This window comes from Syngnathoides biaculeatus, chromosome 14, assembly GCF_019802595.1.
Source record: "Syngnathoides biaculeatus isolate LvHL_M chromosome 14, ASM1980259v1, whole genome shotgun sequence".
Taxonomy (NCBI): domain Eukaryota; kingdom Metazoa; phylum Chordata; class Actinopteri; order Syngnathiformes; family Syngnathidae; genus Syngnathoides; species Syngnathoides biaculeatus.
Window position 1 is genome coordinate 21825706 of NC_084653.1, and position 24073 is coordinate 21849778.

The 24073-nt window shown below is 46.0% G+C and overlaps 1 protein-coding gene across 3 annotated transcripts in view; it reads left to right on the top strand.

The window, feature by feature from the left end:
* The window catches only part of LOC133512009 (atypical chemokine receptor 3-like), a 34771-nt gene extending 13766 nt beyond the window's left edge, over positions 1 to 21005 (top strand). The window contains exons 1-2 of one of the 3 annotated variants that reach the window (XM_061841188.1): positions 12070 to 12275; positions 17150 to 21003. In XM_061841188.1, coding sequence (XP_061697172.1) covers positions 17202 to 18335 — 1134 coding nt within the window. In that variant the 5' untranslated portion in view covers positions 12070 to 12275; positions 17150 to 17201 and the 3' untranslated portion in view covers positions 18336 to 21003. Of the gene's footprint in view, positions 1 to 12069; positions 12276 to 17149 lie in introns of those variants that run through there. The other 2 variants (XM_061841186.1, XM_061841187.1) reach the window with 2 other exon arrangements.
* The last annotated feature ends 3068 nt before the right edge of the window (positions 21006 to 24073 follow it).

Below are 24073 nucleotides of genomic sequence, written 5' to 3' on the forward strand. Positions count from 1 at the left end.
GTGAGCAAGGCGACACCTCCAAGTAATGCTAGTAGCTGCTTAAACGACGCAAAACAGAAGTGCATTCCTTAGCGGGGGAACGGACCATTTTTCTTTTCCTCCCTCCCCCACATGACAAGACAATGAGGGTGAAAGTTAGCAACCTTACCTGTGAACTTCACGTCAGCAAGCACACGGCTGGTATGCGGAGATAGGATGACTAATTCGGCCGTCCGACACCTCCGGGCAACCGTGCCAGATGAACGACTCATCCGCTGCGCAGCCCGTGGACAGATGCTGTCATTCACAAATCCATATTAGACACTCACCGTCCCCCGGAGCAAGACATTTCCTTGGCTATCATCCTATTTTTCTTTCTTTCTTTTGAATAATCGAACCGTGAAATAATTTGTGCGCGCGCACATGAAGGAATGGATCCAACCGGTGCAAGCTAAGGGAAAACACAACAGAACTGGCCTCGGAGATGACTGACGTAGTCAATGGAGTGAGCCGCGGCAGGTCACGGTCAACGGTGTCGCGGGAAGGCACTGACAGATTCATTGAGCTCACGGGGGGGACAACAAAAAAGAAGGAGAGTGCACGACAACTAGAGAAAAAAATAATTTGCATTTATGTCTGAAGTTGCTTTGCGGTGCTTGACGAAATACCTTCATGGAGGACTAAGTCTTGAACGAGTTCCCATTTGTTGAGCTCTCAAGGGGTTGTTTAAAATAGCTCCTGCTCCTGCTATGTTAATCGGGCTAATGCTAGTGCTGTTGCGTACCCGGCGCGGTGAGCTAATGGTTAGCATGCCCGCCTCACTGTCACAAGGTTCTGGTTTGGTTTGTGGCTTGTTGGTTTCTCCACTCAACTCCTGCTTCCATGTACGTTCCAAAAACATGCACATTAGGTTCTTCCGTCCATTTTCTTGAGCCACTTATCCTCACGACGGTCGCAACAGTGCCGGAGACTAACCCAGCTCTCGTTTCGCTGCAGGCGGAGTACACCCTGAACTGGTTGGAGTGTTTGACGAAATACCTTCATGGAGGACTAAGTCTTGAACGAGTTCCCATTTGTTGAGCTCTCAAGGGGTTGTTTAAAATAGCTCCTCCTGCTGCTATGTTAATTGGGCTAATGCTAGTACAGTTTCGTAGCCGGCGCGGTGAGCTAATGGTTAGCATGCCCACCTCACTGTAATGAGATTCTGCGTTTGTTTGTGCTTTGTGATGGTTTCACCAATCAACTCCCGCTTCCATCTACATTCCAAAAACATGCACGTTAGCTTCTTCCGTCCATTTTCTTGAGCCGCTTATCCTCACAAGGGTCGCGGCAATGCCAGAGACTATCCCAGCTATCGTTGCGCTGCAGGCGGAGTACACCCTGAACTGGTTGCAGTGCTTGACGAAATAACTTCATGGAGGACTAAGTTTTGAACTAAGTTTTTTTGAGCTCTCAAGGGGTTGTTTAAAATAGCTCCTCCTGCCGCTATTTCAATTGGGCTAATGCTAGTGCTGTTTCGTAGCTGGCGCGGTTAGCTAAAGGTTAGCATGCCCGCCTCACTGTAATGAGGTTCTGCGTTTGTTTTTGCATTGCGTTGCTTTCCCCAAAGAACTCCCGCTTCCTTCCACATTCCAAAAACATACATGTTAGCTTCTTCCGTCCATTTTCTTGAGCCTCTTATCCTCACGAGGGTCGCAGGAGTGCTGGAGCCTATCCCAGCTATCATCGGGCAAGGAGGCGGGGTACACCCTGAACTGGTTACCAGTCAATTGCAGGGCACATAAAGAGAGTCCACACAGGCGGGACCGAGATTTGAAGCCTGGTCCTCAGAACTGTGAGGCTAACACCACCGGGACACGTTAGTACTTGAAAGGTCTAAATTGCCAGTAGGTGTGGATGCTTGGTTGTCTATATGTGCCATACAATTGATTGGCAACCCGTCCAGGGTGTGCCACCCCCATAACTTTGTCTTGACCACAACTTTAACAAGATGTAGAGGTGAAAATAAAATGGATGGAAAACGCTGTCTCCTATGAATATGCTAAGTTTATTTATCCACTTTATTTGGGTTGCATTTTTATTTCACATCTATTTACTCAACAGTGAAAAACAAACATGATTCTGAAAATGATCAAGACATAGGGGATGGGCAAAACCATAAATCTCATTACTAATACAAGAAAAAATTTGCTGATATTGATACGTTTGTAATCCTATCCTAAGAACTATTTCCAATATTACTTGATTATTTTTTTGGTTATTAAATACCAACATTTGGAGAACTGACTAAAATAGAAAGATAGAAAGAATCCATGTTAAAGCGATTCATAATGCTGGAAGCTATCTTCATGAAAGGTGAAATAAAACACACACGCACAAACACGTAATAGCCCATTCTTTGTTATTTCAACTGTGTTCCCTCTAGGTTGGTCAAATATTGATATTTTCTTCTCAGAATTCCATTATCGGGACGGCTAGTCTTGCAGTATTGATAAATGCAGATCGATCGGCCTGTATTATATGCACCCCCCCTCCGCCCCCCAAAAATAAATAAATAAATAAATAGCATTGTGCGGTGGTGTACGACTACGAATCCAATGAATCCCCCCCGGTCCTCCTTAGTCCCCTTTTATTCTGTTCCGTGTGCTGCGGCTCATTAGTGAGGCATTGCCATGTTCGCGCTACTGTCTTTTCAGAACCGCAGCAGGAAGTTTTTTTTGTTTTTTTTTTAAATGATAAAGTTAGGGAGCGCTCAAAAGTAGTAGTTTAGTACTTCCTTCAAGAGACGCAGCCCCTCACAATTTATGGCTTCTTCCCCGTTTGATGTTACCCTCCTCCCCTGTGAGCATTCCGTGAAATTGCCTCCCCGACACGAGAATAAAGAACTTTTCTTTTTGGTCATACCATAAAGACACTACATTACAGGACTTTCCCTCGAAATAGTTTGCGTTCCAAATCATGCATGTTCCGAGATACGCCAAAGAGATCATAGCCCCAACGCTCTCCGTTTTCTTGCGTGTTCTGACAGTTGAGTGTTTCACGCAGACGTCAGCCAACGCTTTGACAGCTTCGTTTCGCAAGCGGGACGCCGCCTCGCCGCTCAACATGCACCTGCATGAACCAACACAAAAAGGTCGACGTGTTTACAGCTTGCAAAGGTGTCACGAGTGACGAATAGAACTTGCGTGACAGCCGCATCTCCAAAGGTGTTTTTTCTTAAAACTGTAAAGCCAAAATGTGGAAGGATGAATCCCCCCTCCCCTCACTGTTGATCTTGTGTCAAGGTATTAGAATTTTAACTAGTGTATGTTACAATGGATTCAGTCACTGATGGTGTAGTGGTACACACGCCTGCCTTTTGGCGCAGGCGGCGGGGGATCGATTCCCGCTCAGTGATGATGTCGATATCTGCCCCGCGACAGACCGGGGACCAGTTCGTGGTGCAGTCCGCCTTTTGCCCGAAGCTTGTTGAGATAGGCTTCAGCTTTCCCGCAACCCTTGTGAGGATAAGCGGCTTGGATAACGACATGACATGACACGTTACAATGGGTGGAACGGTAGAGCATCTGGAAAGCGTTGGCCTCACAGTTCTGAGGACCCGGGTTCAATCCCGGCCCTCCCTGTGTGGAGTCTCCATGTTCTCCCCCTGCCTGTGTGGGTTTTTGCCGGGCACTCCTTCAGGTTTCCTCCCATCCATCCATTTTCTTTGCCACTTATCCTCACAAGGGTGACGGGGAGTGCTGGCGCCTATCCCAGCTGTCAATGGGCATTAGGCGGGGTACACCCTGAATTGGTTGCCAACCAATCACAGGGCAGTTCATTTGTAAATGAGGTTAAAAAAAGTTTGTGTATTCATGCATCCATTTTTTGCCACTTATCCTCACAAGGGTTGCGAGGAGTGCTGGAGCCTATCCCAGCTGTATACGGGCAGGAGGCAGGGTACACCCCGAACTGGTCGCCTGACAATCGCAGGGTAAATCGAGACAAACAGCCGCACTCACAATCACACCTACTGGCAATTTAGAGTGCCCAATTAATGTTGCATGTTTTTGGGGATGTGGGAGGAAACCAGAGTGCCCACTCGAAGAAAACCCACGCAGGCCCAGGGAGAACATGCAAACTCCACCCAGGCGGGTCCCGGGATTGAACCCAGGACCTCAGAACCGTGAGGCCAACGCTTTACAAGCTGCTCCACCATGCCGCCCTGGTTTCCTCCCACATCCCCAAAACATTAATTGGACACTCTAAATTGCCCCTAGGTGTGATTGTGAGTGCGACTGTTTTCCTCTATGTGCCCTGCGATTGGCCGGCAACCAGTTCAGGGTGTTCCCTCCCTCCTGCCCGTGGTAGCTGGGATAGGCTGCAGCACCCCTGTGACTCTTGTGAGGATAAGCGGCATAGAAAATGGATGGGAGGAAAATAACCCTCCAAATTCACCCAAAACATGGGGGTCAGACTGTCACCATGTCAGTATATCTCAGGAGACTCCAGGATGAAATCCACGTCTTTTGCTTTTTCTTTGGCTTTTTGTGATGTAGAAAAATGCACACATCTAGGTATAATATGACTAAAGCAACAATAATAATATTAAAAAATGGACAGAAATAGAGTTCACTCCAAAGTCAACGTTGAGACTGACGTCCCTCCCAGGCGGAAATCGCCCTCGATACGCATTCGGTGCATGACAAAAGGGGAACTCGGGCTGGCTGTGATGAACCAAAGCACAGGAAATGAATTTATTTTTCAAAGATTAGAATGCTTTCGTCTCGATGGCTGCTCAACACAGTATCGCTAAAGCAAGAATAATAATAATAAAAGAAAACGGACATAAAGCAGGAACAGAATGTGATCACGTCTAGCTCCCAGATCCGAGGATGAGTTTGGAGCGTCAGCTCCGACCGACTTTGCAGGTTCTCACTGTCCTCCCGTGGATTTTCTTCGGGAACATTCGTCTCTATGTGTCCGCCGGCCGGCTGTTGACCGGTCCGGGGTGTGCAGAATCTCTTGTACAAAGTCAGCTGTGATAGGTAAAAAAAAAAAAAAAAAAAAAGGTAAAGGAGGAATGTTAGGCAGAGAATGTGAATAGAGATTTCCACAAAAATACTGAGAGTCTCTCGGACCCCCCACAGGCAACGTGGGGGCTAGACTACAAAAGAAACAGAAGTCATTAGCAATAAGTCACTCAATCTTTTTTTTTTCCCCTTCTGTCCGCCTCAACTGGCTCTCCCACACTCTCCACTTTCTATGACGTCGCCACAGAACCCCCCCCCCCCCCCCCACCATTCGCCCACCCCTTTTCCTTCTCCTTATCTCGGCATCGTTCTGTTTATAAATGTGTCTAATGAACTTAAATACCGTTGGCCGGAAAAAAAAAAATTATGACGGGAGAAAAAAAAATGACTTTGTAATAATAGAGCAAAAGGTCAGCCCGGGTTATTTTGAGCACCAACACACGAGAATAGCGTGCGCAATTGTGTCTCAACCGAACAACGCAGTCTCCGGGGGGGGGTTTGCTCTAGACGACGCGGCCCAAATCTGGCAGAAAATGCGAGGCAAACACTTGAAATCTTATCAGGGGCAAACGGAAGCGGGACTCCTCTGCCAAGACTGGCAGACAAGCAATGGGATTTCCTTCTGTTGTTTGCTCATGTGTACCCGAGGCAGTAATGGGAAAGACATTTGCGAGTATACTTCACAGACAGAGAAGCAGCAAGTACTGCACCCTCAGGGCCGTCGCAATTTGAACTCGAGCTGAACTTGAGCTTTGTCCTAAAACCGCTCCAGAAATCAAGACGCGTCACATTTTTCTCCATAACCAAGGTGATAGCTGGTGTCGTCGGGTACCAGTCATCAACATTTGACCATTGCCAAGGTTCCACCAAGTGTTCCAGATTGGGCCGGTGTGATGGTCTGGTCGCTATGGACGTCTCGGAAAGATGAACACAGCGAACGTACATGTATCTGTATGTCTTTTTATTAACTTTTGTTTTAAGGTTAGGGTTAGGTTATAACGTACGTTGGCTCCCTCTATGTAGAAGAAAGGGAACTGTGAGACCGGGTGATTTCCCAGTAAGCGTCTGCTACGTACCCAGAGTTCCCCTGTTAGTAACGCATGCGCATTCATCACAAGGAGACTTTTCAGCACGGGGGAGCGCTCAGACCGTCACACCGGATCATGTTGATTCGGTTGAGTCGTCGATACCAGGATTCGGCAAACGTTAGTGACTGAGGCCCAACTTTGATGTCTCAATGGACAGAATCGGCAGTTCATTTGTAAATGAGGTTAAAAAAAGTTTGTGTATTCATGCATCCATTTTTTTGCCACTTATCCTCACAAGGGTCGCGAGGAGTGCTGGAGCCTATCCCAGCTGTATACGGGCAGGAGGCAGGGTACACCCCGAACTGGTCGCCTGACAATCTCAGGGTGAATCGAGACAAACAGCCGCACTCACAATCACACCTACGGGCAATTTAGAGTGTCCAAATAATGTTGCATGTTTTTTGGGATGTGGGAGCAAACCGGAGTGCCCGGAGGAAACCGTGCAAACTCCACACAGGCGGGATTGAACCCGGGACCTCAGAACTGTGAGACCAACGATTTACCAGCTGATGCACCGTGCCGCAACAAATTCATGTTGTTGTTGTTGTTGTTTTTTTTAAACATTTGAATAAAATGTAACAAGATGTCACATTTTTTCCTGAAGAAATATAGTCATAATATTTACAAGAATAACCTTGCATTTTGTCTGGTAAAAAAAAGTTGCAATCTTTCAAAAGTAAAGTCATATTTTTCCAAGAGAAAGTTGTAATATCACGATTATGAAGTCAATGTTTGACAAGATCATAAAAATACAACTTTATTCTTGTAATAGGAGTGCCCACCCGGAGAAAACTCACGCAGGCACAGGGAGAAGATGCAAAACTCCACACAGGCGGGTCCGGGATTGAACCCGGGACCTCAGAACTGTGAGGCCAACGCTTTCACTCCACCGTGCCGCCATTGATGTACTTCCAAAACTGCAAAATGCCGATTGCCTCGCGACTGTCTGAACGACGAACTTGAAATGAAATAGAAGAAAAACTGTCAAAACCTGTAAGAAACAATGTACAGTTTTTTTTTCTTCCGTTTTAGCAAGGCTTGAATACTCCTTTGTAGTGGATTAAACGTTGTTTTCCCGTCACATCCTTAAATAATTAATACATCATGCGTGTCGTAACAAAATAAGCTTCCAGTCTTCCGCCGTGGTCATTTTCCTGACAAAGAGCCGAAATGCTTTTTCTCAGGCTTCGCACCGCACATGCACACACACACACACCTGCTTTCCCAGCGTGGCCCCCATGTGAATGGGGAGCGCAAGAACAGAGGTCGGCAGCGGCGTGCCGGGCTGCGGATGTTTCTGCGAGTGGCTTATAAATCCCCCCCACCCCCACCCCCACCCCCAACCCCCGATGCTCCTGATACGGAGGACAATGGGTATGCGTGCAGAGCGGGAGCCCCCTTTTTAAAAGCTTCATTGAAACCGAATTCACTCCAGCGCTTTTTAATGAGGTCACCGAGCAGCCGGGCAGCCTTTCTGGCTGTATTTCATCGCCGCATTCAGCCATGATAAATCCAAGCGGAGTGACCTGTACCACGCTGCGATAACTCCCCACCCCCCGCCTCCTTCGGCAAACAAGGTGGATGGAGCACACCTGCTATAGATAACGCTTCAAAAATATACACCCGTGAGCTCCTTATCGAGACGTCACAAGACAAATAGTATTAATCAGTCTTATCTAATATTGCATTTTACTTGGGGTAAATTGCTGAGCTTTTAAACGTCCACAGTCATGAAATGCATGATTTTTAGCATGTTATCCATGAAAAAACAGCAGCCGGTATGGACCCATGCGTTTCTCACCGCAAAACATAATTTTTGACATATGGCTTATTGTCACTCCCGCCATGAAAATCCTCTCGAGGGATTTGGTTTCGACAAGAAGCAGGAAGTGATGTCAGTAGCAGACGCCCAGTCAAGCGGTCTCGTCTGTTTGTGCTAGTTTCACCTGCTGGAAGGTAGCTCGTTGTTCCTTCGTGTTAGCCAAAATGCCGGCTCGTTGCATTGGTGGGTATTGCTCGAACACTCCGGAAGATGGATTCGCTCTTCATACATTTCCAAAAGATCCGGTTCGTCGTGAAAAATGGACAATAGTTTGGGCGTAATCCGTAAATCAGGGGGGCTAAACGTGTTGATGTGCGCATCTGGAGGCTTCCGTGCAGCAGCCGGTGAAGGACGGCCTCCGTAGGTCTTGTGGATCGCCACCGGCCTTGTCGACAAGGCCGAGCCGGCCGCCCGCCTTGTCAACACGGCTTCGGCCGGGGTGGCTCGTCGGGGTGCCGTGCCGCGGTGGCTCATCTCCGCCGCTGAAGTGGATCGGACGGGGAGGCGGTTTGGCCGCGGCGTCGTTGTCCTTCACGGACGGCGTTGTTTTTATCACCGCTGTGCGGAGGTGGATCGGGCGGGAATTGGTTTGGCCGTGATCCGCATATCATCTAACTATGGCTCGAAACGATAGGGTCATATTGCCTCACTCGGTTGTGAGATGTTCTTCGAAAAGAGCCTCCGTGTCTGAAGGGGCGTGCCCCACAGTAGGGGCCACAACGTGTTTTCAACGGCGAATGTCCGGGGTGACGTCACGGGCAGTAGATGCAGCCAATATGGCGACCACTTGGATGTAGAATGACACTTCCGCAACTTTGCGCACGGATGACACGCTCTCCGTTCATATTTATTTTTTTGCACAGACGTTGAAGTGAATAATGTTATATGTATTTTTCATTTCGATATCTATTTTAGAATGTTTATAGGGATGACACTTGGGCTTTAAAAATACTGTGAAGGTGACAAGACAAGAGGCTCTAGCCGTTTGTTAGCTTGCACGCTAAGAGGCTTCTGGGCCGGTGATGGGCCCATCCAACACGTCACCGCCTAGCTTGGCGTTCCGTATATCTGTGGGTCCACGTGACAGACACGCTGCTGGGAAAATTAGCTGTTTATTAAACACCGCTTCCTACTAGCTATAAAAACAATAACACATATTGATAAACAGTGGATATGGGTGACAGTGCCACCTGTTGCTTTGGCAGTCACATGACAGGCATGTGGAATCACAACTTAATGTAGAACTCACTCTTGTCGCGGGCCACATTGTAGTTCCGGTTTCCCTCAGAAGGCTGTTATGACTGTGATGCCATAAAATTGTTTAATCACCTCATCATATTTACACATTAATTTTGTGAACTTAGTTTTGGAATCAGAAATCCCGGGGAATGGGCTTTTAAAACTATTGTTCATGTTTAGTAACACAAAAATGCTTGCAATATCTCAATGTTATCATTTATGATCTCACAATTTGACATTTTAGTTGATTTTCACAAGAATCATGGAAGTTGATGCACATGATTTGCTTTCATGGGCCACATAAAACCATGTGGCGGGCCGGCTCTGGCCCCTAGGCTTTGAGTTTGACAGCCGTGATGTAATTGTAAGCCCCGCATAATGTAGAAATATTATTGGGTGACCGACATGTACTTTTTTACTTGACTTGAAATAACAAACCTTTGATCCAAATCAAAACTTGCACCTGACTTTGGCCCGATGTTGTTCGTTATTCAGAGGGCGTTTCGCTTTAAAAAAAACGCTCAAACTTTAACCGGTTCGTTGGTTTTAGCTGGAAGCCGATCGACGGTGGATGTGGTTGACTAAGTCTCGTTTCATATTGAAGCAACAGAACTAGAACAAAGCCCCTCAACCCACAATGTTTTGCATTGCAGTCGAGGCCAGACGCCCAATGACGTATTCTGACACCATTCTTCCAAATAGTTGCATTTTGAATATTTTCACTGTTATGACGTGCAATTGCGCCCTGTTTGAGTGGCAACTCATTTGAATCTCTCTTAAGTTAGATGCGAAGCAAGCCATTTCTCTTGCGGATGCCGTATGAATGTATTCATCGCGTATTTCATTTCCTGTACAGTAAATGCAGCGCTACAATTACTATGTGCATAACAAAATAGATGACCAAAAATGTACATATGACTAGAACGTTTGCACAATGTGAATTATCCATGTCAAAGAGTATATGTGGACACAGTGGTGGTGGAAGAATACAATATACAGTACAAAACAAAGTATTTGTAAGATATATTGTTGGCCTTTAATTGTACTGAAGTAGATACTTCACATATTTGTGTTTCTTTTCCAATGTTTCATATTGTACTTCAACATTTGAAAAACATATATGGTCGCAGTAGTTTTTACAATTTGGCAACATAAACTTGTTCATTTTTTTCTTTTGGTTCTTTTTTGTTAATGCGTAGTTTTACAAAATACGTTTTCTTGTCTTGTAGTCTACGTTTTGTCACTGTGTGAGTGTGAAGTCCTCCCTGACGCTCAAGGAAAATAGGAATAATAACAATAATACAGTTCAAATAAATCAGAGCAGTTATATTTCTTGATTATTTGAAGCTATAATTTGAACAATTGTCTTTTGTACGACAGAATTGGACAGACAGAACTTTGAGAGGCAGAACTTCTCCCCATGCCAGTGTGGGTTTTCTCCAGACACTCCACTTTCCTCCCACATCCCCAAAACATGCAACAAATTGCTCCAAGGTGTGATTGTGAGTGCGGCTGTTTGTCTTTATGTGCCCTGCGATTGGCGGGCGACCAGTTCGGGGTGTGCCCCGCCTCCTGCCCGGTGACAGCTGGGATAGGCTCCCCGCGACCCTTGTGAGGATAAGTGGCTGAGAAAATGAATGGATGGATGGACGGACTACAGAACTGTGAGATCCTCGTGCATAGATAGAGCAGTTGTCGCTGTAAATACTTCTGTCGGACCGATTTTGGGCCCAAGAGCGCACCCACCCAGGCCAGGTAAGCCATTAGATATTGGACTTGTGCCCTTCGATTGGTCGGCAACCAGTCATCTGGAAAAGGCTCCAACACACTCTCATCCCAAGGAAAAGAAAGAAAGAAAAATGGATGGAAAAATGGATGTTTGGTATTCTTGCCTCTAACCATGATTTGGGGTCAATGCTTTGCGTTGTGCCAAGCCAAAAGCGCACCAGCTTCAGGCGTTCAAAAGTCTTTTTTTTTTGTTTTGGTGCCTCTAATCTGAAAAGAAAAAAAAAAAAGTATTACACTATTAGCTGATATATGTTTCGTAGCTACACACACACACACACACCCTCAGTACATTTGCTGCTTATTCTCACGAGGGTCACGGGGAGCGCTGGAGCCGATCCCATCTGTCAATGGGCAGGAGGCGGGGGACAGCCTAAACTGGTCGCCAGCCAATCGCAGGGCACAGAAAGACAAACGGTCACACTCACAATAACACCTAGGGTCAATTTAGAGTGTCCAATTAATGTTGTTTTTGGGATGTGGGAGGAAGCCGGAGTGCCCGGAGAAAAGCCACGCAGGCACGGGGAGGACATGCAAACTCCACACAGGCGGGGCCGGGATCGAACCCGGGTCCTCGCAACTGTGAGGCCAACACTTTACCAGCTGCTCCATCGTGCCGCCTTCTCAGTACAATGCAAGCGAATTAAAGAGAGAAAACAATTTTGAATGCAAGTTAAATTTTTTCATTTTCATACAGCAAAATGGGTATACTATATATATATGACAGTAAACGATACTTTTTGTATTTTAGTGCATTTCAGTCTGTGCTTTTTTTTTTTTTTTTTTTAAACCAGAGCAAATGAGTTGAATGTGTACTTGAAGTTTTGTAGTCTGTACGTGTGCATCTACTTAAATCGAGCCTACTTTGGTGGCCTCCTCCAAAGGTATTTTTTTTTTTGGGGGGGGGGGGTGCACCTCTCATTAGATTTAGCAGGTGTTCCTGCATTTCATCGAATGCGATTGCTTACACTTGTAGTTTTCCTCTAAAAAAAAAAATGAAGCCAAGCACGTTCCTCGGCCCTCTCCTGGCCGAAACCCGGCTCTGCCCCGACCCCCCACTCCCCTCCCCCAGCAGCCCCCCTCCATTCCCTGCCAATAGCGTCTCCCCTTGGAGGCGTTGCTTTTGCGCTCCCTGTCAGTATCAGCAAGTGCGCGACTGCCGGTCCGGCCAGACTCGCGCGAGGAGGACTCGGAGGAGAAGCCGCCGGATTGCATTTGAGCGGACTTGATGCAAAGCTGAGCGAAAAGCGGAGGAGGGTGCAGGGAATCAGCGGAAGACTTAACCATCACCACCCCACCCCCAACCCCCAAAAAATACAAAAAATAAAAAAACAACAACAACAACAAGAGGTAAGCAGCAATGACGAGTTGAAGTGTTGCGGGAGAAGTGAGCATTTCCACCGTTTTAAGAACAGCTCAGTATGTCCACTTATATGACTGTTTATGCATTTTGCGTTTGCATGCTTTCCACGGCGAATTACATTTTTTAAAATCTTTTATTTTCTCCCCCCGTTTATTAAATTGTAAAGTTGTGTCTGATAAGACAACTTTGTAATGCAAAGCCACAAATACATTGCGATGATTTAGCCATAACGACACCGGCGTCTGTTCGCAAAATAACAAGTGACACCAGAAATTTATGATTTAAAAAAAAAAAAAAAAAACATGTTGCACCTGCGTCTGTTGTCATTGGGGGGGGGGGGTTGGGGGTCATCAGCACGTGAAACGCCTTTGCTGACGTTTTATGGGCTGTGTATTGAGGGACAAAAGGCGTTGTTTTGAGCTCATTTGTAACTGGATGCTCGCGGAGGCTGAGAGCGAAAATCAATTTAATATGCAAATCATATTTTATAAGTCATATTTTCAGTATTCAGGCGTTAATTGTGCTTATCTACTTTTTCTTTTTTTTAAACTCCATTTATCATCAATGTAACCTTTAATATAAATATTTTAAAACCACTGAGCAATAATCAGGCCTATTTTAAATTAATTCTCTCTACTTTTTGGTTAAAAGTAGTTCCATGCCGCTTTCTTAACATTTAAGAACAAAAATGGACAAAGAAGCTCCAAAATGAGGTGGTTGTTTTTAACTTGTGGCACTTCTTCAGTTTATAAATATAATTTCTTGGCAATCTGACATCAGTGAGTCAGATAAAAGCTTTAGAAACGTTGTTACTCATGTGCTGCTCATTTTCTCTACTTTTTGCTGAATTAACGTGACCGACTGTACATTGCTGATTCCAAAAAAGGTGTGTGCGTGTGCAAAACGTGCTGTGATGAAACCTCCAAGCATAAATCAATGCTCTCTCCACATTTTCCCTCTTCTGGTAGTTAATTAGAGAGATGTCTGCTGTTTTGCTATGATCAAATACCAAAAAAAAGCTACAAAGATGCAGCTGAGTGCAAATTTGTGTGTAGCGTTTTCAAATCAATGCCCCTTTCCCTTGAATGTGTTCTGATTTTTGTTCAATTGGACGCGTGACATTTTGCCACTACACCACTAAGGAACAAAAATAAGGGAAGAAGCTCCAAATGAGCCGAACCAAAGGTTCTTCCACGTGTGCGCCTGTTATCTGATTGCCGCGGGTGTCGAAGGCCTAATTAGCTTGAAGCCTGCCGAGCGACCTGCCCGAGGTGTTTTCCATATAATACGAAAGAATCGGCAGCCATTGTGTGCGTCGAAAATCCCCCCTGTCGCAAAGAATGACCCTATCGACTGTCGAGTCAAATGAAAAAAGGCTAGGCTAACAAACGTTGCCCAGATATTTGAATTCTTACAGGATTTATAAATCTTCTATCATAATAAAAAAAAAATACTTGCAGCTGTATGTTTTGCGCTTTGAGTGACACGCCACCGTCGAAACTGAGCGGAGAATGCACGTGAAGTTGCGTCAAATGGGTGAAAAGTCACGATTACGACGTGCGACGGGATCCTTAAAATGTCTCCGGGAGCTGTGGAATGTTTTTATTTAGTTGAGAAAGGGAGGTTGCGGGCGTGTGGACGTCTCGAGGCGGCCGCATTTCAACTTGTCACCCCGGCGGTTGGCGGCCCCTCCGTTGTGCAACGCGTTTTGCGGGGCGTCCAGTCTCCCGCTGATCCAGCCACGCGGTTCCCCCTCGGAGGGCGTACAGGTCACCGTGAGGAATGAAGCGGGTTTAAGGCCATCGTGCGCTGGTTTTGGTCGGTCCTCCCATCGACTAACCCCAGGCCGACCTCTCGCATGGTGGCAGGACCTGAGAGAGACCTCGCAGCGCTTTGTGAAGCCACTACAGCAATGTGGCCCAAATATGTCACAGTTTACGCTTGCTTCATTCTATCGGACGGTGCCGAATTATAAGCATGCCGCAGCAGCACCTCCGACCCCGCCATTCCCCCAAAATTGCCTTTCCGTGTCGGTATTGTCCGTTTTGCTGGCATGCCCCAATGTGCCGCACCGCTGCGGAACCCTTTCAAGTCGGAACACAGGATGCTGTTCAGCCCCTCCCCCCCCCCACCCCACCCCAAAGGAAACAATAGAAATAATCCATCCATCCATTTTCTATACCACTTGTTCTCGATCGGGTCTCGGGTCAGCTGGATTGGACTTCTGGGAAAAGAAGTATTAATCCCCGTGCTGGTCACCAGTCCATCACAGGGCACAGATAGAGATGGACAAACATTCGCATTCCTGATTATAAACAATTTTTTTTAGCCTTTAGCGAGCCTAACGTGCATCTTTTTGGAATATTGAAGGAATCCAGAACGCCCAGGAATACCTGAACAGAGATTTGAACCACCCCCCTCCACCTCCCCCCAAACGCCTCAGAATCTTCAGGTAGATGTGCTAACCCCTAAACTACCTCGCTATTTTTGTAAAAACTGCTGTAAAACCTTTGTGAACCGTAAGGCAACATTTCAAGCATTTGAACACTCGACTGCGTTTAAAGAATAGGGTTAAAGAAAGTTTGCGACTTTAACAAACCTAAAAAAAATACGACGCTCAGTCTTAACTTTCATGACAAAGGCAAAGTGAGTCGCAAGATCGGCCTCAGGCATTTCGCAATTTGCCATTCTTATTTGCTACGCAAGTCTATAAAGGTTAACAAAAAGGAACAAAAACGCAGAACAAAAGTGCTTTGAATAAGAGTCTGCTTGAACTCCCTGCGTGCAGAATATTGTTCTTTTTTATTTGCCATTTTCTCCTTTTAACACCTCTTGTTGAGGTGGCTCCTTTGGGGAAAGAAGATAGATGAAGGAAAACAAGTTAGTTCTGCCACATACAGGACAGGAGTGGAACAACATCAGCAGATCAACATGTTAATTCTTCGCCCCCAAGATGGAGGTCTGTGATCTGCGGAATATTTTCAAGCTGTGATGTTCAGGATCAATATGTTTGATTCCCTCAACTTGCCAACGTTGTTATTGTGCTTTTGCCGCAAATGACTTTCTTCTGGCTTCTGATTGGCTAAGGAAGCTTTTAGTCAAACTCTTGCTTTAGAGGAACTGTGGTACTGCATGCGCAAGTCCGGTATGGTGGAGAAATATGTTAGAATAGTTCGGGACATGTATGAGGGCAGCAGAACAGCGGTGAGATGTGCCATAGGGGTGTCAGGAGAATTTAAGGTGGAGGTGGGACTGCATCAGGGATCTGCTCTGAGCCCCTTCCTGCTTACGGTAGTAATGGATAGGCTGACAAATGAGGTTAGACTGGAATCCCCTTGGACCGTGATGTTTGCAGATGATATTGTGAAAGTAGGGAGCAGGCGCAGGAACAATTAGAAAGATAGAGGCACGCACTCGGAAGGAGAGGAATGAAGATTAGCCGAAGTAAAACAGAATATATGTGCGAAAAGTGAGGCTACAGGGAGAAGAGATAGCGAGGGTGGACGACTTCAAATACTTGTGGTCAACAATCCAGACCAATGGAGAGTGTGGTAAGGAAGTGAAGGAAGGGGTCCAAGCGGGATGGAACAGTTGGCGGAAGGTGTCTGGTGTTCTACGTGACAGAAGAGTCTCCGCTAGGATGAAGCGCAAAGTTTAGAAAAGAGTGGTGAGGCCGGCCACGATGTACAGATTAGAGGCGGTGGCAGTGAAGAAACAACAGGAAGCAGAACTGAAGATGTTGAAGTTCTCGCTCAGAGTGAGCATGTTGGATAGGATTAGAAATGAGCTCATTCGAGGGACAGCTAAAGTTGGATGTTTGTTTATGCAACAGTTTGAAATGTTGTGCACACCCTCTCATGCTATTAGCTTGAAGTGTTGTAAAAATGACATGTTCAAGGTTGTTGTTGTTTTTTTTTTTTTTATCTGCACGGTGACAAGTCCTTTGCGACCTTGCTCGAAGAATACAAAGAAATACTATATTTTTCTTGACTCCTTCAGCCACGTTAAAGGAAAACATTCTTTAAAGTGGCATCAGGTTTCCTCCCAAAGTGACCTGCGCTTTATTTTGGAATGCCAGGAACGCTCCGGAAATACACTGTTTGGGTTTCTTCATGCCGCTTCCTTATGTCTAATCTGCAGTCCGCTCGAGCGGCTAATGTAAACATTTGTTTGTGACCGCGTGGCCTCGCTCACCTCGCCTGCAAATCAATCACGCTGACAGCAGACAGGACGGCGGAGGGGCTCTTTTAAAGTCCGAAATCCGTGTTTGAACAAGTAAAACCGCATTAGGATTCTTCAGAGTCTGGCGGTAGACCGCAAGTGACTATTTTATGAGCTCACGCTGCTCGGTTGAGAATAAAACCTTCATTCAGGAGCCGGAGAGTGTGATTGAAAAGAGGGTTTCTGTTTGCTCATTCTTTGTCCGCTGGGGGGGAAAAAAAAAAAACGATTTGATTGTAAAGTGCATATAAGTCGATACAAAACTAACTTTTTTAAAATTTGGGACAGCACACCTGGAAAACTGCTGTGGGGGACGCCGTTGAAAGTGGATTTTTCATTGCTGGGGTGACGTGACTCATCAAATATCACAATTGGGTTGAAACAATTGCTGTTCTGTGGTTAAATACATCCATCCGTCCATCGCGGGATTGGGGAGAGCCGAACCCAGCTCAGTTCGGGCGCAAGGTGGACGACACCCTGAACTGGTCGCAGGGCAGTCAAAATAAACCATGGATCTTAATGCAGTCTTATATGAAGGTGTCTAAACCGTTTTATTTGGGCTCGGTGGTACAAGTCTGGCAGTTTAGAGCCATCCAAAGACGGATGCGGCAATGATGAGGCCATGTATTCTTTTTTGCAGGATTCCCCACAGTCTTTCTGCGCATTTGTGTGAACTCCCTTCTGTTGCCGAGATGAGTCTAAGCACCAGTGAGCTGGAGGACCTGTGGGAGTCCCTGGGCTACCTCAACTTTTCCGACACCTTTTCCAACATATCCAGCGTGGACGCCACGGTGTGCGCCACGGCGTTCAACCGCCACGCCCTGCTCAGCTCCATGTGCGTCCTCTACACCTTCATCTTTGTCGTGGGGCTGGCGGCCAACGCCCTGGTCCTGTGGGTGAACGTCCGCGCCCAGCGGGACTCCACCCCTCGCCACGAGACCCACACGTACATCGCCCACCTTTCCGTGGCTGACCTGTGCGTGTGCGCCACCCTGCCGGTGTGGGTCACCTCGCTGGCCCAGCACGGCCACTGGCCCTTCGGCGAGGTGGCGTGCAAACTCACGCACCTGCTCTTCTCCGTCAACCTCTTCGGGAGCATCTTCTTCCTGGCGTGCATGAGCGTGGACCGCTATCTGAGCGTGAGGCGCCACCGAGAGAACCAGGGCGGCGTGCGCAGGAAGCTGAACCGCCGCGTGGTCTGCCTCGGGGTCTGGCTTCTGGCTTTGGTGGCGTCCTTGCCGGACACCTACTTCCTACGTACGGTGAAGGCCTCGCACGGGGACAGCATGCTATGTCGGCCCGTGTACCCGGAGGAGAACCCGAGGGAGTGGATGGTGGGCGTCCAGTTGAGCTTCATCCTCTTGGGCTTCCTCCTCCCCTTCCCCGTGATCGCGTTCTTTTACGCGCTGTTGGCCAGAGCCTTCACTCGCGCGTCCTCGCCGTCGTCCTCCACGGTAGAGCAAGAGCGTCGCGTGAGCCGCAGGGTGATCCTGGCCTACATCGTGGTGTTCCTGGGCTGCTGGGGGCCGTACCACGCCGTGCTGTTGGCCGACTCGCTCGCCCAGCTGGGCGTGCTGCCTCTCACCTGCGGCCTGGAGAATTTCCTGTACGTGGCCATGCACCTCACCCAGTGCCTGTCCTTGCTGCACTGCTGCTTCAACCCCATCCTGTATAACTTCATCAACCGGAACTACCGCTACGACCTCATGAAGGCCTTCATCTTTAAGTACTCCACGCGGACTGGCCTCGCCCGCCTCATCGAGACGTCCAACATGTCCGACGCGGAATACTCCGCGGTCGCCGCCGACAACCCCCCGCAGATATGAGGAGCTCTACGTTAAAGCTGATTAAAATTAAAATTCCGTCCACCACCAATTGTCGTCACATTTGACATTAAATGACATGTTACGGACATTTTCTGCGGCTCTATCGAAAAAATCCTGCGGACAGGAGCGTATTTCGATGGACTGATTGCGTAAAAAGCACTTAAGGAGCCGTTTTATTCGTGAAATCATCTATATACATGGTTGATTATTATTTTTTTTAAGCCAAACCAGTGTGTAAAAACATTTTTATGCGTAAGGTTGAGTAACGCAGTGTTTCTGACCATCTATTAGCCAATGCAGATATTTCACAATAGAACATTTAATGGGATTCCACCAAAGAAAAATGTGATAGTGGAACGATGACGATGATCTGGTTTCAATTTACTCGCACATCTAGTTATGACTCATTTTGTTGTGTAAAATGCAAAAGTTGGATGCAGAGTTTTTTGCCATATTATGAAAGACCATTTAACACAAATGAACGGATTTGTGGGTGGTAACTTTTGGACGCTGTGCTGCCGTTTAATGGTCGAAAATCACTGCATTTCCTGTGTTTAAGTCGAGAGAGACTCTGGCAGGCACGGCGAGAACCATATTTGTGAAACGGCATCTTTAATCAATCTATTTATACTCGAATTGTTTTGACTTTGTCACTCACACACTGCTCGACCGCATTCACGTCTGCCTCATCCCTTTCAGTATGTCCACTGACGGGTTCCTTGTTCAAGTCCTGCTGTCACACGTGAAGTATGAAAACCTCATGGCGTCACCTCAGTTGAATACTTCGACCAAAGGAGAAACACATTTACTGTACTACATAATTAAGTTACCTTATGATGATTCGTAATTCACATAAAAAGTTGCGAACTGCTAGTTAATAAGCCTTTTTTCTGTTACCATTTGTCTTTTGTATTGCTGTGCAGTGGTGGTATGCGAACTGCTAGCTAACCTGTGTCCTTACCGCAGCCTTCGAGCAAGCATTTGAATTTGCCTTACGAAGCCTCTTATCACACAATAAAGCTGCTCACTGCTAGTTTGCCTGCTTTGCTAGCTCACACTGTGTCTTTAGCATTGTAGCGTTGTGATATTTGTGCTAAAATGACACCATTACACGCTCATATGCGTAATGTATGAAGCTCTTATCAGACAAAATGCCGCTAACTGCTCGTTAGTCTGATTTCTGAAACCTTTTCTGCTAGCCTGCATTTTTTTAATCATTGCTGCTCTGTGATATGTGTTCTAAAATGAAACTTTTATCAGTGTGCATGGGTACATAATTACTGTAGCTTATTGGTAATTGCTAGTTAGTGCGCTTCACAAACTTGTTTCTGCTAGCCTGTGTCTTTGGTTTTACTGTGCTATCTGCTAAAACTTAATTACATGTGTTCGTGGTTACTTTGCGAAGCCTCTTATCAGACATCAAGAGTTACAAACTAACCTTTTTCGCAAGCATACGTCATTGCTATGTCGTATGTGCTAAAATGAAACCATTACACGTTTATAGTTACCTTACGTAGCGTCTTTTGAGACATAAAAGGCTGGAAACTGCTAGTTAGCCTTCTTCACAAGGCTTTTTCCATTAGCCTGCGACTTCAGCCTAGCCGTGCCGCGATGTATGCGGCTCAATGACCTCATACCCACACTACGCGCATATTATCGGGTTTTAAATGACAGGCAGGTGAGTTTATTCTTAGAGCCAGCTCCCGCAAAGCCAGCTAGCATTGTCTGGACCAAAGGTCATAAACAGTGTCACGTTTCCAACACTTCCTATTGAAGCTGCAGTCAATAAATAACCCTCATTTGACGCGTTTCCCACTGAAGTCCAAAGCCTCATAATAGAGGGCACAACTGGGGGGGGGCGTAACAGAGTAATTATCTCTTTAGTGCCGCCGACCGAGTGCGGGCGAAAAACGCCGCCTGTGATGTCGTTTCTACGTTACATTTGAAACGGAATGAATCCTGCTGTATCAGCACGCGAGGGCCACACAAGCGCACACTCGTCGGCGACTTTTACAACCAAATAACGGAAAGAAATAGCTTTACTGCTTGTGTGCGGGCAGCAGCTGCGATGTTGACGCGTGACTCCGAAATGTTGATTAGAGGACCAAATGATTGCAGTTTGTCATGTTGGATGTTTGTGTTTGAGTGAGTAATTTTTTTTTGTCTTGGCCACCGTCTAATGCAGGGGAATATTATCATTTCATATGCCGCCATGGTGTCATGCGATCGAGACAGGGGAGAGGAACGCGTTTGCAACGGCGCAGGCATCCCTTTGCTATTTGTACAAATGTTCTGTCAAATATATTAAACAGAGTGAAAATATTTTGTCTCCGTACTTCCCGGCTCCTGTCATAATAATCTCACATCTTGATTTATCCATATGGCAGAGGCCTTCGCGTCTCCTGTCCTCCGGTGGTCCGCAAAAACGATTTGAAATAAGTGATGGGTATGTTGAATCTTTTTTTTCTTTATTAAAGTAGTGCATACCGACATAATGGGACCGGTGTGCTATTTTAAAAAAAAAAGAGGGAAAAAAACATCATATATGCCTTTTTTTAACAAAATGCATATTACAGAAATAATTCTATATCATGCATATTACAGAAATAATTCTATATTTTTGAGAATAAAAGGTGTATCTTTTTTTTTTTAGAATAAAGGTATTTTTTTTCCTAAATAAGTGTCCTATTACAAGAATAAAGTTGTATTTTTATGATCTTGTCAAACATTGACTTCATAATCGTGATATTACAACTTTCTCTTGGAAAAATATGACTTTACTTTTGAAAGATTGCAACTTTTTTTTACCAGACAAAATGCAAGGTTATTCTTGTAAATATTATGACTATATTTCTTCAGGAAAAAATGTGACATCTTGTTACATTTTATTCAAATGTTAAAAAAAAACAACAACAACAACATGAATTTGTTGCGGCACGGTGCATCAGCTGGTAAATCGTTGGTCTCACAGTTCTGAGGTCCCGGGTTCAATCCCGCCTGTGTGGAGTTTGCACGGTTTCCTCCGGGCACTCCGGTTTCCTCCCACATCCCCCAAAAAACATGCAACAATAATTGGACACTCTAAATTGCCCATAGGTGTGATTATGAGTGCATCTGTTTGTCTCCATGTGCCCTGTTATTGGCTGGCGACCAGTTCAGGGTGTACCCTCCCTGGCTCCTGCCCGTTGAAAGCTGGGATAGGCTCCAGCACTCCCCGCGACCCTCGTGAGGATAAGTGGCAAGGAAAATGGATGGATGGAGTGTAAAATCCACTGCATGGAAAACAACATCCAACAACAACAAAAACCACCTATAATCATTTTGCGTATGGAAAGATACATCAATCAGTGTTATGTTTCCGCGAGGAGGAAAAGGAAGAATTATTCCAATGTGCGTAAAACTCGAGACCTCGACTTTGTGGCGCTTCTCCTCCCCGGTGTTTCTTTCACCTCGCGGTGTCAACACCGCCGCCGTTGCGTTCACGATACGGCGGTCTGACAGAACATCGCAGACGACCTCGCAATCATCCCGCCTGTCCGGAATGCTTCAGTTTTTTCCGTTAATCAGCAACTTGGACCCCTGCCCTGGAGCCACACGCTTCAATGGAAAGTCCTGTTTAGAAGAAAACTGTTGGGAGGACCGTGAGGTGCACGGTCAGGGGAAGAAAAAAAAAAAAATACACAATAACAAAGGTCTGTTTGGGTTTTGAAAGTGGAGTCTTGATTAAACGCACGTGCATTGTCTGATGAGCTGCTGGATGAAAAAATTGGCCTTTACATGGATGATAACTTTTTTTTTAATCCATCCATCCATATTCTTTACCGCTGTTCCTCATTAGGGTCATGGATGCCCTGGAGCCTGTTCCAACTGTATTTTGGGTGGGAAACTATATACTGTACTTTGTTTTGTGGTCTGTGAGATTTTGCCATCATTTTTGTTCATTGTTTTTCATCAGTCATAAAAATGATAATAATACACAGGGTTAGGGACAAGATGTGTATTATTAGCTTGTGCTCTCGCCACATGCCTCGTCGGTAAATCAACAACGCTGCTCGGTGTCATGCGCTATCCATCCATCCATTTTCTTTGCCGCTTATCCTCACAAGGGTCACAGAAGTGCCGGAGCCTATCCCAGCTGTCAACGGGCAGGAGGCGGGATACACCCTGAACTGGTCGCCAGCCAATCGCAGAGCACATAGAGACAAACAACAGTCACACTCACAATCACACCTAGGAGCAATTTGAAGTGTCCAATTATTGTTGCATATTTTTGGGACGTGGGAGGAAACCAGAGTGCCTGGAGAAAAACCACACAGGCACGAGGAGAACATGAAAATTCCACACAGGCGGGTCGGGGATTGAACCCGGGTCATCAGAACTGTGAGACCAACGCTTTATCATCTGATCCACTGCTCCACCATCATGAGCTCATTTAAAAAAAAAAAAAATCTATATGTGCCAAAAAAATAATAATTTAAACAGCTGTGAGAAGATACAGCACATTACTGACGTTGCGCAAATGCATGTTGATTTCATTTTAACCTCGTTCGTGGGCAGCGTCCCATTTTTGGGACATCATGATTTTCACGGCTCATGTCCTTCAGTATATCAAAATATTTAAGTTTTTTAATCTGAACCCATAATTTGGCATCTAAAAAAACCCAAGTACCCTCTTGTGGGCAGCGATTTTTGGGACGAGATTATAAATTAGTAATGTTATCATATAACTTAACCATAAACGCACACAAAGTGTTATTTCCTTGGTTGTGGCTTGTTGGGAGACTTTTATCTCAATTAGGCAAAAAATTGCCACCCTGCCCATGATTGGGTTAAATTTGAAAAACAAGAAAATCACTGTTTACACATGTGATGAGTTCTTTTGTTTTTTTGCATTTTATTTCGTGACTGTATTGAATGTTCAACCAAGCGCGACATTAAAACCAAGGCATGGATTGAATCAGGATTGTTGACTCTGCACCTTTTTCAATCATAGATTTACGTACAGTGTGCGGTTTGACCGTTACGAGCGAGTCCCCGAGGGCGGCCATAAATACAGCGTGACTCGCGATGAAAACACGTTTGACAACCCTGATGTAGAGCCTCTGATGAACCTAGCATGCGTGTTTTTTTGGAATGCGGGAGGGGAGATGGAGTACCTGGGGAAAACGTGCTAACCCCACACACACAAAGACCCGAGTTGACATTTGAACCCAGAACGAACCTCTTGCCTTTTTTCACATCTTCCCAGTTCTTCCCAGAACCTCTCACGAGTGGCAGGAGGACTAGCGGTAGGTACTGCTTGCGCTTGGGAGGTCGGTCTCTCCACATGAAGACACTTTCTAGTGCATATTCCATTTTTTTAACGATTGATGCCATATCGCCGTTATAATGGCCCTCACCAGATTGCACTGAGCAGCCATTTCCTGTTCCATGGCTTCTTCTTCTTCTTCATCATCTTTTCCTTTCGGCTTGTCCTGATTAGGGGTCGCCACAACGTGTCATCTTTTTCCATCTAAGCCTATCTCGTGCATCTTCCTCATGTCCTCCCTCACCACATCCATAAACCTTTTCTTTGGTCTTCCTCTCCTTCTTTTGCCTGGCAGCTCCATCCTCACCACCTTTCTCACCTCTGAACATGTCCAAACCATCGAATTCTGCTCTCTCGAACCTCCAACTTTGGCTGTCCCTCTAATCAGCTCATTTCTAATCCTATCCAACCTGTTCACACCAAGCGAGAA